This window comes from Arvicola amphibius, chromosome 3 (assembly GCF_903992535.2).
Source record: "Arvicola amphibius chromosome 3, mArvAmp1.2, whole genome shotgun sequence".
Taxonomy (NCBI): Eukaryota; Metazoa; Chordata; class Mammalia; order Rodentia; family Cricetidae; genus Arvicola; species Arvicola amphibius.
This window is the reverse complement of record NC_052049.1, coordinates 146882542-146895107: the sequence shown is the minus strand read 5'-3', so window position 1 is coordinate 146895107 and position 12566 is coordinate 146882542. Positions and strand designations below refer to the sequence as shown.

The window sequence follows — 12566 nt, the reverse complement described above, 5'->3', positions numbered from 1 at the left end:
TGATTAGCCAGTCCAGAAAGACGCTTGGAGAACTGCAGTCATATACACACAACGGAGGAATGTTAGTTTGCCGCTTTACTCTGTTAGTATTTGTAATCTTTACCTTCCTGAGTGCACCCCCGTGGATGGATGAGCAAACTAAGGAAAGTGTCAGGCAAAATATGATTATTAGTCAAAAACAGCTGGGCGGTGGAGGTTACACACCTTTAATCCCAGCACTAGAGAAGCAGAGGCAGGAGAATCTCTGGGTTTGGGTTTGAGGCCACCCTGGTCTACAGAGCGAGTTCTAGGACAGTCAGGGCTACAAAGAGAAACCCTGTCTCAAAAAAACATTTTATATATACACACACACACACACACACACACACACGCGCGCGCGCGCGCGCGCGCGCGCGTGTGTGTGTGTGTGTGTGTGTGTGTGTGTGTGTGTGTGGTCTCAACAAAGTCACTGTTTTTAGCTCTGATTTTAGTATAAAGCATACTGTATCAGCTGTGACATGAAGTAAGGGAGGAGGAGACAAAAATGAGTTAGGGCTGCGCTCAAAATAGGGGTTGCGCAAAATGTGCTTTTAATAAAGCCACCTCATTCTTGGGAGAACAGACGTGGCCCTCGGTAGGGCAGGTGGTAAGCGAGTGCACCGGCAACAGGGAGTTGCCGCTGGCCCGCGGGGGTGGGGGTGGGGGGAAGGGAGGGGACGAGAAGGGAGGGGACTGCGCTGCCTCCCACCCCCGAAGCGGAAGTGGCTGCTTGCCAGGAGCTCAGGCTGCGGCCAGTGTAGACCAGAAATACTGGAGTCCCCTTGGCTAAAAGGTATCTACGCTGAAACACAAGACTGGCGCTTTCCCTTCCTCTGTAGAAAGTTCCAGTCATTATCTAACTTCAAGAGCACCCTGTAGGCTACTTACAAACTAAGGAGTCTTATGTGATTTTTCTCTTTTTCGGGTTGGTATCTTAGATAGCATCCTCCATATGGCGTTTATAAGTGTATGCTCTCATTCTTTAATATCTAAGAAACGACCTACCCTAGTTTGGGAGGACTGGTTCAATTTTTGAATATTTCCTCTGCCTTTCTTTCTTAGCATAACCAAAATGCGAGCTGTACCTGGTGTCACAGGTTTGTAATTCTAACTAGCCAGGATGCTGTGGCAAGGCCATCCCAAGCTCGGTGCCTGCCTGGGCAATTTAGCAAGACCCTGGTCTCAAAAAACTAAAGCAAAGCAGATTTTGAAATCCACACCTAAAATCCCAGGACATAGAGAGATAAGGGTATGTGAAACTACCTTCAAATCCAAGGAAATAAACTTTTTTTTTTTTTTTTTTTGGTTTTTTGAGACAGGTTTCTCTGTGTAGTTTTGGAGCCTATTCTAGCACTAGCTCTTGTAGACCAGGCTGGCCTCACAGAGATTCTCCTGCCTCTGCTCCCGAGTGCTGAGATTAAAGACGTGCGCCACCACTGCCCGGCTGAAGTAAAATATTTTTTAAGTGCCTTAGAATACAGATAGAATGCTGGCTTGGCGTGTGCAAGGGCCTAGGTTCAATCTCCAATATCAAATAACAACAACAATAATAGCAATAACAGATGGTGATGGTGCATATATGGCTAAATATTATTTTTGTTCCAACAGTAATTTTGGATCCATTCTGTCAGTTAATTATATTTAGAATGTTTGATTAGGATGTTGAATTTTTTTTAAACAATAGGCAAAAGCTTAAGATATATTTCAATCAGGAAATGTACTTTTTATAAGCTGTGGAAGTATAGTTTCTTAAAGAAATGCAACACATTGCTGGATATACACAAACATACCTCTATAAGATAGTTTGCAATAGGTCCATATATTTTAAAAGTTAGAGTCACTCATTTTATTTCTATTTATTTATTTATTCTCTGTGTAACCCTGGCTGTGCTGAAACTTGCTCTGTAGACCAGGTTGACCTCGAACACTCCCAGAGACCCTCCTGCCTCTGCCTCCTAAGTGGTTATCCTTGGCGGCTAGAGACATCAGGTTCCCCAGAAGATGGGAACTGAACTTATATGTTCAGTTAAATAACTGCTCTTAGGTGCTGATCCATCTCTGCAGCCTTTATTTTTTTATTAGTTTTAATTATATGTAGGTATGTTGTATGTCTGCACTGTGGACCTGTGCCAAAGATTGTAGGTGCCCTGGGAGGCGTGAGGGGATGGATCCCCTAGAACTGGCAACTGAACTTCTCCCCTCTGAAAGAAGAGCAAGCGCTCTTTACCACTGAGCCATTTCTCCAGCTCTGTCCTTTCACCGCTTTTTGGTTTTCGAGACAGGGCTTCCCTGTGGAGCCTTGGCTGTCTTGGAGCTCTCTCTCTGTAGATCAGGCTGGCCTCGATTAGAATAACTAAACTGAACGCGCACCTCCAGTTATTAGTTTCCAGATCGTACAGAATCATTTGTTTGCAATGTTATTTCAATAAATTTGCATACTTCTTGGAAATTTATTTTTAATAATTTAAAAAATTATTACTTTTTTAATAAATTAAAATTGTCTTTGATGCTTTTCTTTCTTACCAATGTCTACTTTCATTTTTTTCTATTTCTTTCAGTACTGGGGATTAAATATCAAGATTTTAGTCTTGATCTGAACCTCATATAAAACTTCCCAAAGCTCAACTTTCAGGTTTCAGGGCTGAAGACCAGTCTCAGTTGCTAGAGTGCTTGCCTAACATTTAGGAAACTCGAGTTGCATTCCTCAGCACTACTTGTAACCAGGCCAGGTGATGAATGCCTACATTCTCAGCATCTGAGAGGTAGAGGCAGGGCTATTCTTAGTGACATATGAATTTGAGGCCAGCCTAGTCTATATGACCCTCTGTTTCAAGAAAACAAACAGACTAGAACAAAGACCAGACCCCCAATCTTGGGAGGCAGAGTCAAGAGGATCTTCGTGGACAGCATAGTCTACATAGTAAACTCTAGACCAGCCAGGGCTACACAGTAAGATCTGCCTCAGAAAACAACCACGCAACACACAACAACTAGGACTGGGGAGATGGCATGACAGTTAAGAGCACTTGCTGCTCTTGCAGAGGACAGCTCAGTTCCCTGCACCCAGATCTGGCAGCACACAAACATCTTAGCTGGCTCCAAGGGACCCGACACATTCTGGCCTTCGAGGGTACCAGGCACACACATAGCGCACAGACACAGATGCAGGCAAGACACCCATACACATAAAATTAAAAAAAATTAAAACTTATAAAACACCCAAACTTTCAGCCTTTCTTTAATCTTTGCTTCAATCCCTTAGGTCATGAAATATTCATTTCTTAATGTGGTCAAAAATTTGCTCTTCTTGTTAAGATATGTACTGTTGCCAGGCATGGTGATGCATTTGGGGAGGCAAAAGCAGGCAAATCTCTGTGAATGAGGCCAGCCTGGTCTACAAAGTGAATCCAGGCCAGCCAGAGAAACCTTATCTGGGGGAAAAAAAAACAAACAGAAAAAAATGTACTATTGTATTACCCTAATAATACATAAGCCTAAACCATTAGAAGCATATACTGTTAAAGCAAACATGGAAAATAATATCTAGTTATTCCTAACAGTACAGTTATTACTACTATAATACACTAATATGGCTAGCTGACTGTGGGAAACTAGTTCCAAAGAGGAATCACTAACCAGTGTTTCCAAGGAAATAAATGAGAGAAGAGAGATTGGTTCTATCGCTAGTGATTGGTTTTCGTGTATTTCTTACACTTTCTCTTGTTAGAAATAGGCACTAGGGTATCAAGATAATTTTGTATGATTGGTTAAGAATCCTAGGAAAATTCCCTATGAAAAGAATTTGTGAAATGAGAGAAGGTAATGAGGACATTATAGAAAAGGCTTTCATGTGTCCAGCGTGCATAGACCCTGTGTTTGATCCCTTAATACCCTCCTGGACCAGAAAAAGCTTCTGTGGATAGAAAATGATTAGTTATATCTACTTTTAGGGAAACTTTGTCCTAGATTCTTTGGTTACAAATGACCAGAGTTAAATGAAAACGAAGCTAGAAACCTCCTGATGACGGAGAAAACCTGCTTTTGCAAGGTTGTAAAGAGCTGCAAAATAAGAATTAGGAAGGCAATTACCGAAGGCTCTTTTCTTTTTCAACCATGGAAGAAAAGAAGCCTGTGTGGTAGGGCATGCCAGTAATCCCGGCATTTGAGAAGCTGAGGTAGACACTTAGAGGTTGAAGGCCAGCCTCGGCAAGATAGTGAGTTTGAGGCCAGCCTGAGCCACATCAGGTTCTGTCTCAAACAAACAAAAACAACATAAGGAGGTGGTGAGGAGGTGGGTCCAGCGTTCTCTGCAAAGCCTGACTGGAGTTGGAGCCCTAGGGCCTACTTGGTTGAGGGAAAGAAGTAACTATTGAAAGGTGTCCTCTGGTCCCCACACAGCCACTGTGGCACGCGCATTCACACACACTAGATAACGCTACTTTTTAAAAAGTTAAAAAGTGAAAACTAGAACTGGATAATAGAAAAGAAGCAAGTAAGTGTCATGTAAATTCGCTTTGAACTCTTTTCAAAATTGTTTTATATTTCAGCCTTTTCCTTTCTAGCTTGACGGTGAACTCTTGTGCAGAATCAAATAGTTCCTTTGAGGATCCAATGTGTTTCTGTGGACACTGGACAGTAGGTCTTCAAATGCTCCTTACTGAGTTGGTTCAAAGACATCAAATGTTTGTTTCTAGGCAGTGATGTTGTACATCTGGAAGAGGAGATCTAATGATCCACAGTCAGGTTATTAAAAAAAAAAAAAGCTCTATGGGCGAAAAATGTAACTTAAAGATTAGAGTGCTTGCCTGGTGTGCAGAGGCCCTGGGTACTATCTCCACCAGCCCATATCCCATTTAAAATACTTCTTTCCATTCCTAGCATTAAGAAACAAAACAACAAAGAAGTTTTTCTTTCTCCTCAGTAACACTTCTGAGTGCCTGCCCTGAGAGGCATTTAAAAATGGCCAGGGCCGGCATGGTGGCACACGCCTTTAATCCCACGCAAGAGGCAGAGGTAGGGCGGACCTCTGCTGAGTTTGATGTCAACCTGGTCTACACAGTGAGTTCCAGGGCACTAGGGCCTAAAGAGAGACCGTGTCTCAAAAAACAAAACAAAACAAAACAAAAATGCAGTTATTCCTGGAACTGCAGGAAAGAAAAGCATTTAAATAATAGCACGAGCCATTTTTGATAAGCCCTGATTTCCTAAGTGTTAGGGCAAGACTGCTGATGCTGGTCTCTAAATGAGACCATGTGGAGTGAAAAGATTCTTCTCAGGTTCCTCGTGCTCTGTCAAATAACTGTTCACACACACAAATGCGCGCACACACAATCATTTTTAGCGTTAACAAGCCCAGAATGAGAAGTACAGCTAACTGTAAGACTGAAGGACGTTTTGAACGGAACTCCTAGGGCGTGAAGCGCGCTTTCAGGCTTCCAGAGAAGCAGCAGGCGTTGGATGGAACGAACCAAGAGGCCAGGACAGGGGCAGATCCGTCGAGCTCTCAGTCCCTGAGCTGAACCCTTGGGTTCTGGGGCCACAAAGGGTCCCCAGCATTGTGCTCCTCTCCGGCAAGGAGGGCGGGAGGCGAGCAGGAGGGGATGGCGGGGCTGACGTCGGGAGGTGGCCTCCGTGGGAAGGGACACCCGGATCTCGATGGAGCCTTGGCAATGGAGTCAGGAAGGGGTAGGGACGGATTCTGGACGCCCTCTTGGCCAGCTCTTCACCGCCCCACCCCCAGCTGCTGCACAGAGTAATTCATACAAAAGGAGGGATCGCCTTCGCCCCAGGGAATCCCAGGGACCGTCGCTAAATTCTCTGCTCCGTCACAGCCCGGAATCTCCGGGCCCGCCCTGCACAGCGGGGAGGAGGAGCATGCGCCGAGGGCTGCTCGCGGGTGGGCCGAAGCGCACAAGCCCACGGTCCCCGGCGGTGGGGGAAGGGCGCGCGGAGCGGGGGCCGGGGAGCTGGCGCGGGGCAGACTGGGAAAGTGGTGTCGTGTGCTGGCTCCGCCCTCCTCCCGAGGGTGGGGGAGAACGGTATAAAAGTGCGGTAGTCGCCTCGGACGTTCTTTTTCGCAACGGGTTTGCCGTCAGAACGCAGGTGAGTGGCGGGTGTGGCTTCCGCGGGCCCGGGAGCACCGCTGCCAGCGGGCCGGGCCGGCGTGCGGGCGTCGTCCGCCTGGCTCCCCTGCGAGCGTCGCCGCCCCGATCGGCGGGCCCGGCGGGCGGGAGCGAGTGCGGCCTAGCGGCGGCCCCGGAGCCTCGCCTCGTGTCCGCCCTGAGGCCTAGCGTGGCTTCCGCGCCGCCGCCGCGTGCCACTCGGAGCGCACTTCGGTTTCGGCCCCGCTCTCCGCTCTTCCTCCAGCGGCCCGGGTTAACAAAGGGAGGTTGTGGGTTTGGCTCCTCGGGAGCCCGTGGACTTTTGGGCGGGCAGGAAGAAGGCGGCCAGAGTGGGGCGCTGGGGCCCGCCCGTCTCGGAGCACATGTCCGACGCCACTAGCACGGGGCGAGGCCTGGGGTTTATTGAGGTGACCAGGCGTGGGGTTTAGGTTGCCCGGGTCGGGCAGCCCCGGTGCCCGGCACGACACTGCGCCGGCGGCGCTGTGAGTCTCGCCACCGACGAGGGTGAGGCCGGCCCGCCCGGCACCAGTTGCGTGCGCGGAAAGATGGCCGCTCCCGGGCCCTGTAGCCAGGAGCTCAAAATGGAGGACGCGGCTGCCCGGCGGAGCGGGGCGGGTGAGTCACCCACACAAAGGAAGAGGGCTTTGCCTCGCCGGCCGCTGCTTCCTGTGACCCCGTGGTGTACCGGCCGCAGTTCAGTCACCCGGAGCCTCCTGTCTGAGCCCCGCTTGTCTAGGCAGGGGGAGGGGAACTAATGGCGGTGGAGTTTGCTCACGTTTGGTGGGTGGAGACTGCAGCCAGGCCAGCCTGGCAATGGAAGAAATCCTTGGAATTTGCCCCTTTGAGTTTGGAGCGAAGCTCTAATTCTCAAGCTGCTTGGTGGTTCAAAGGTATTTATCAACCCCCCCTTTTTTTTCTAGGTGTTGTGAAAACCACCGCTAATTCAAAGCCAAAATGGGAAAGGAAAAGACTCACATCAACATCGTCGTCATTGGACACGTCGATTCCGGCAAGTCCACTACAACCGGCCACCTGATCTACAAGTGCGGTGGAATCGACAAACGAACCATCGAGAAGTTTGAGAAGGAGGCTGCCGAGGCAAGTATAAAAAGGGAGAGGAGGGTGGAAATGCCCTGTAGTAAGCAGGAAATTTTCTTAAGAACCAGAGGTTTGAGTGTACTCTGAATCACTTCACAGATGGGAAAAGGCTCCTTCAAATATGCTTGGGTCTTGGACAAACTGAAAGCTGAGCGTGAGCGTGGTATCACTATTGACATCTCCCTGTGGAAGTTTGAGACCAGCAAGTACTATGTGACTATCATTGATGCCCCAGGACACAGAGACTTCATCAAAAACATGATTACAGGCACATCACAGGTTCGTAAAATTTACTAACTCCTGGCTTGCATTCTGGTGGGAAAGCTTAACAAAAAAGTTAATAAACAAAGTATAACTCATTTCTTAAAGGCTGACTGTGCTGTCCTGATTGTTGCTGCTGGTGTTGGTGAATTCGAAGCTGGTATTTCCAAGAATGGGCAGACCCGTGAGCATGCACTTCTGGCTTACACCCTGGGTGTGAAACAGCTAATTGTTGGTGTCAACAAAATGGATTCCACCGAGCCACCCTACAGCCAGAAGAGATACGAGGAAATTGTTAAGGAAGTCAGCACCTACATTAAGAAGATTGGCTACAACCCTGACACAGTAGCATTTGTGCCAATTTCTGGTTGGAATGGTGACAACATGCTGGAGCCAAGTGCTAATGTAAGTGACTTTTGAATGTTTCTGAAGAAAGCTGGAAGTGGGGGAGGTTATTAATAACTTTAATGTCTTGTATTTTAGATGCCTTGGTTCAAGGGATGGAAAGTCACTCGCAAAGATGGTAGTTCCAGTGGGACCACCCTGCTGGAAGCTTTGGATTGTATCCTGCCACCAACTCGTCCAACTGACAAGCCTCTGCGACTGCCCCTCCAGGACGTCTATAAAATTGGTGGTAAGTAGAACAGTAGGACACTGAACTGAATTGTTTTGAGGTATGTCTCCAATTGCCTTCACCTTACCTATTGTAAATTGTAGGTATTGGGACTGTCCCTGTGGGCCGAGTGGAGACCGGTGTTTTAAAACCTGGCATGGTGGTGACCTTTGCTCCAGTCAATGTGACAACAGAAGTAAAGTCTGTTGAAATGCACCATGAAGCTTTGAGTGAAGCTCTTCCTGGGGACAATGTGGGCTTCAATGTGAAGAACGTGTCTGTCAAAGATGTTAGACGTGGCAACGTTGCTGGTGACAGCAAAAATGACCCACCAATGGAAGCTGCTGGCTTCACTGCTCAGGTAACAACAGTTTACAAGTATATAAGATTAATTGCGTGTAACCAGAACTTGAAGGCAAAAATTAAATGCTTTTTCTTAATTAAAGGTGATTATCCTGAACCACCCAGGCCAAATTAGTGCTGGCTATGCTCCTGTACTAGATTGTCACACAGCTCACATAGCATGCAAGTTTGCTGAGCTTAAAGAAAAGATTGATCGTCGTTCTGGCAAGAAGCTGGAAGATGGCCCCAAATTCTTGAAATCCGGTGATGCAGCCATTGTTGATATGGTTCCTGGCAAGCCCATGTGTGTTGAGAGCTTCTCTGACTATCCTCCACTGGGTAAGCATAACTTGATTATGTTGTACTGAATATCATGAAATATGAAATGATAACATGAGCCAGTTCTCACAAGCAATCTTCTTCTGTATAGGTCGTTTCGCTGTTCGTGACATGAGGCAGACAGTTGCTGTGGGTGTCATCAAAGCTGTGGACAAGAAGGCTGCTGGAGCTGGCAAGGTCACCAAGTCTGCCCAGAAAGCTCAGAAGGCTAAATGAATATTATCCCTAACACCTGCCACCCCAGTCTTAATCAGTGGTGGAAGAACGGTCTCAGAACTGTTTGTCTCAATTGGCCATTTAAGTTTAATAGTAAAAGACTGGTTAATGATAACAATGCATCGTAAAACCTTCAGAAGGAAAGGAGAATGTTTTGTGGACCATTTTTTTGTGTGTGGCAGTTTTAAGTTATTAGTTTTCAAAATCAGTACTTTTTAATGGAAACAACTTGACCAAAAATCTGTCACAGAATTTTGAGACCCATTAAAACAAGTTTAATGAGAAATCTGTCTCGTTAATGCTGAAACGTCATTTCTAAGTGCTTGGAAAGGTGTGGAGAGGTCCACTTTGTCCCAAGGGATTTGTATTTCATAGCTCAGCCATTTTAAGGGTGATGATTTGTAATCTTAATTAGCTGTGGGAGTCTCAAACATACTGGTAATCTAGTTACTGGTTAGGGCAAAACTGATTTGTAATTTAGGTATGCATAGTTTTGGCTGGCATGGGGACTGAAAATAACCTCTTGGGTATATGAAAGGGTAAATGGCCCTACTGTACTTTGAGTATTGTTTGAGAATTAAGAGGTAGGCTTTGATTTAGTGATTTAGTCTAAAATACATTTTTCAAGGAGAAATAGTAAATGTTGGCTATGGTTTAAAACCAAAGAAACTGAAATACAAAGCAAAAGTTTTTTTTAAAAGCTTAGTCTTTTATAGCTTTTCATGGGATATATATATATATATATATCCCATGATATATATTAACATATATAATATATAATATATATAATATATTTTATATATATAACACTTGGTAGTGTGTAAATATTTGTAATTGGTACCATTCAAGATCCTGGGGCTTGTGATTCAGCTGAAAGGTAAAAAGGCTGTTTTCATAGGTGGGACCTTATTATGGAAACAGATTTAGGAAGAAAAATTTAAAATGGTTTGTGTCTCTGTAGTATGACATTAAGCCAGAAGAGGGCATCAGATCATCTATAGTTTGTTTGAGGCACCATGTTGATTGGAAATTGAACTTTTTTGTTAACTCCTTTGTTCAAAGAGAATTGAAACTCTTATCCTAGAACAGCTAGTGCTTCATAATTGAGCCATCTCCAGCCCAGAAACATCCTGTTATAAAACCTAAATTTGAAAGTGTTTCAAGTCTGAATTACAATAATATAATTATGAATATATAATTATGAAATGAGGTTATCTGAAGGATATTTACTGAGCTGGAGATGGTGGCAGAATATAGTTCTATGTCCTAGGTATGGATGGGCAAAATGGCAAAGCAAGTGTGAAGGGTTCTTTGTTCTGGGGGCGGGAGGCTTTAAGTAGAGTTTTCCAGTAGCTACTAACACTAGACCAGGCGGGCTAAACTCAGGTCTGTTAAAGGCCTGCACCACTATCCCAGTAAGGGTTTGCTACTATTCACGGGTCACTTGGTCATAACAGGTGGCTCAAGTACAGCAGATTTTCTAGGGTTAGAAATCACTTTGAAGTACCTGGGCCATTAGCAAAGAAGTGGCACTTGCACTAAACTGGGTAATTGCGGGATTGGTAAATCAGTGGTTAAAGGTTTGTCTGTTTAGGTTAGTGGGTTGGATTGCAGGTTTGGGAAATTTTAGCATGATTTAATGAGCTGTACTCGAAAGGAATCAAGATCTACCTGGAAAGTAGATGCAAAGGCAGGGTTGAATCCAAGATACGTAGTTCATATGTGCATGTGTAGAATTTAGTGGCTAGCACCACCTACTGGCACTTAGCACAACTTAAAAGGAAAAAGCCTGGGTATGGGATCCAGGGCTTCGAGGCATTGCCTGTTAGACAAGCCCAACTACTTAAGTTAGCTACATACCAGCAGTACATCTAGTCTTTCTGCATTGATGAGAAGTCCAGAAGTGAAAGCTAATTACTTGGTGCTTGCTTCAAGTAGGCTAGCTGATTACATTTCTGGTTACAAATGATTGGACTTACCCTCAGATTCTGTTGTGTAAACAGTATTCTGCTGAGTTCAACACTCACATGGTGTTTCAGCATTCTAAGTTTGGTGAGTAATGACCTGTGTACTAGGCAGGAATGTGCATGTGTGGGTAAAATAAAGCTAAGGAATTTAAAGGAAAGAGGAAGGCATTCTAGAGAAACAGCATTTTGGGCTTAAGTTTTTCCAAACAGGATTTCTCTTTAACCCTGGCTCTGTAGAACTAGCTTTGTAGACAAAACTCCCAGCTTCTAGTGTAGGGATTAAATGAGCACCAAGGCACTCTGCTTGGGCAGATTTTTAATGCTGGGAAATTTGAACTACTTGGCCTTTAGCCTATCAATAAAGGGCTGTTGCTACTGACATTACCCCTGGCAACTCAAGGAGTTGCAGGTCTGTCTGGATTACACAGGTTTGGGAGTCCAACATCCTTAGAAATTTAAAAGTCAAGCCAGGTGGCTCAGTGGGTAAAGGTGCTGCTGATCCTGAGGACAGGTGGAAGAAAAATTGCTAGGTTGTTCCACAGGCACATGGCTCTAGTAAAAAGATGATTCATTTTTAGTGCTCTTCAGTGCTGTGCCTACACTGCTGCTGTCTTCCGGAGGTGTTTAAATAGACCTAGTCTGGCAATTTCCTTTGAAATGGGGCCTGGGTGCTGAACATGGTAGGGTAGGTATACTACTGAGCTATAATCCTTATTCCTTTATAAAAATTCAGTCAGGCTCAGTCATTAAACTTGTGATCCTTTTTATTCCAGCCTACTACAACCTATTAATATTTGGATCAATAAGTGAATTTTAAAATACTTATTTGGGACAGGTTCAGGCTGGTCCCAAATATGCCTGCTTCTGCCTTCCAAGTGTTGGGATTAAAGGCTCTTGAAATACTTTTCTACCTTTTATTTTTTTGAGATGGGGTTTTCCCTGTGCATTCAGCCCTGACATGGAACTCCAGGAACTTGCTCTGTAAACCAGGTTGTCATGCAACTCAGATCCTCCTGCCACTGCCTCCTGAGTGCTGGGGTTAAAGGCCTTGCCACATAGCCTTTTTCTTTTTTTAACCTAAAACAGTTTAACGGGGTGGTGGCACACACCTTTTAATCCCGGCACTCCCTTGTTGGCTCTGAGATTCTGTCTTGGGAATGAAGACGAATTTTTCTTTTGAGACAAGGTTTCTCTGTAGCTTTGGAACCTGTCCTGGAACTAGCTCTTGTAGACCAGGCTGGCCGCAAACTCAGATCCGCCTGCCTCTGCCTACCAAGTGCTGGGATTAAAGGCGTGTGCTGCCACCACCCGGCAGATCATCTTTTATTTACTTTTTAAAAAATATTATGTATACGATATTGTCTGCATGTATGCCTGCAGGCCAGAAGAGGGCATCAGATCCCATTACAGATGGTTGTGAGCCACCATGTGGTTGCTGGGAATTGAACTCAGGGCCTTTGGAAGAGCAGTCAGTGCTCCTAACCTCACCAGCCCCTTTTATTTACTCTTGAATTGAGAACTAGACAGATACAAAGCAAGTTTGACTGTAGAAGTTCAGTTTGAGAACAAGGGTGAAACTAATGTCAGATG

At 45.3% G+C, this 12566-nt stretch overlaps 1 protein-coding gene across 1 annotated transcript; it reads left to right on the top strand.

Annotated features, from left to right (window-relative positions):
• Positions 1 to 6003: 6003 nt before the first annotated feature.
• Positions 6004 to 9295, top strand: Eef1a1 (eukaryotic translation elongation factor 1 alpha 1). The gene is made up of 8 exons (XM_038323866.2): positions 6004 to 6120; positions 7061 to 7238; positions 7338 to 7517; positions 7608 to 7904; positions 7983 to 8133; positions 8217 to 8473; positions 8559 to 8793; positions 8885 to 9295. Exons 2-8 carry the CDS (start codon positions 7095 to 7097, stop codon positions 9007 to 9009), a joined length of 1389 nt encoding a protein of 462 aa, XP_038179794.1. The 5' UTR covers positions 6004 to 6120; positions 7061 to 7094; the 3' UTR covers positions 9010 to 9295.
• The last annotated feature ends 3271 nt before the right edge of the window (positions 9296 to 12566 follow it).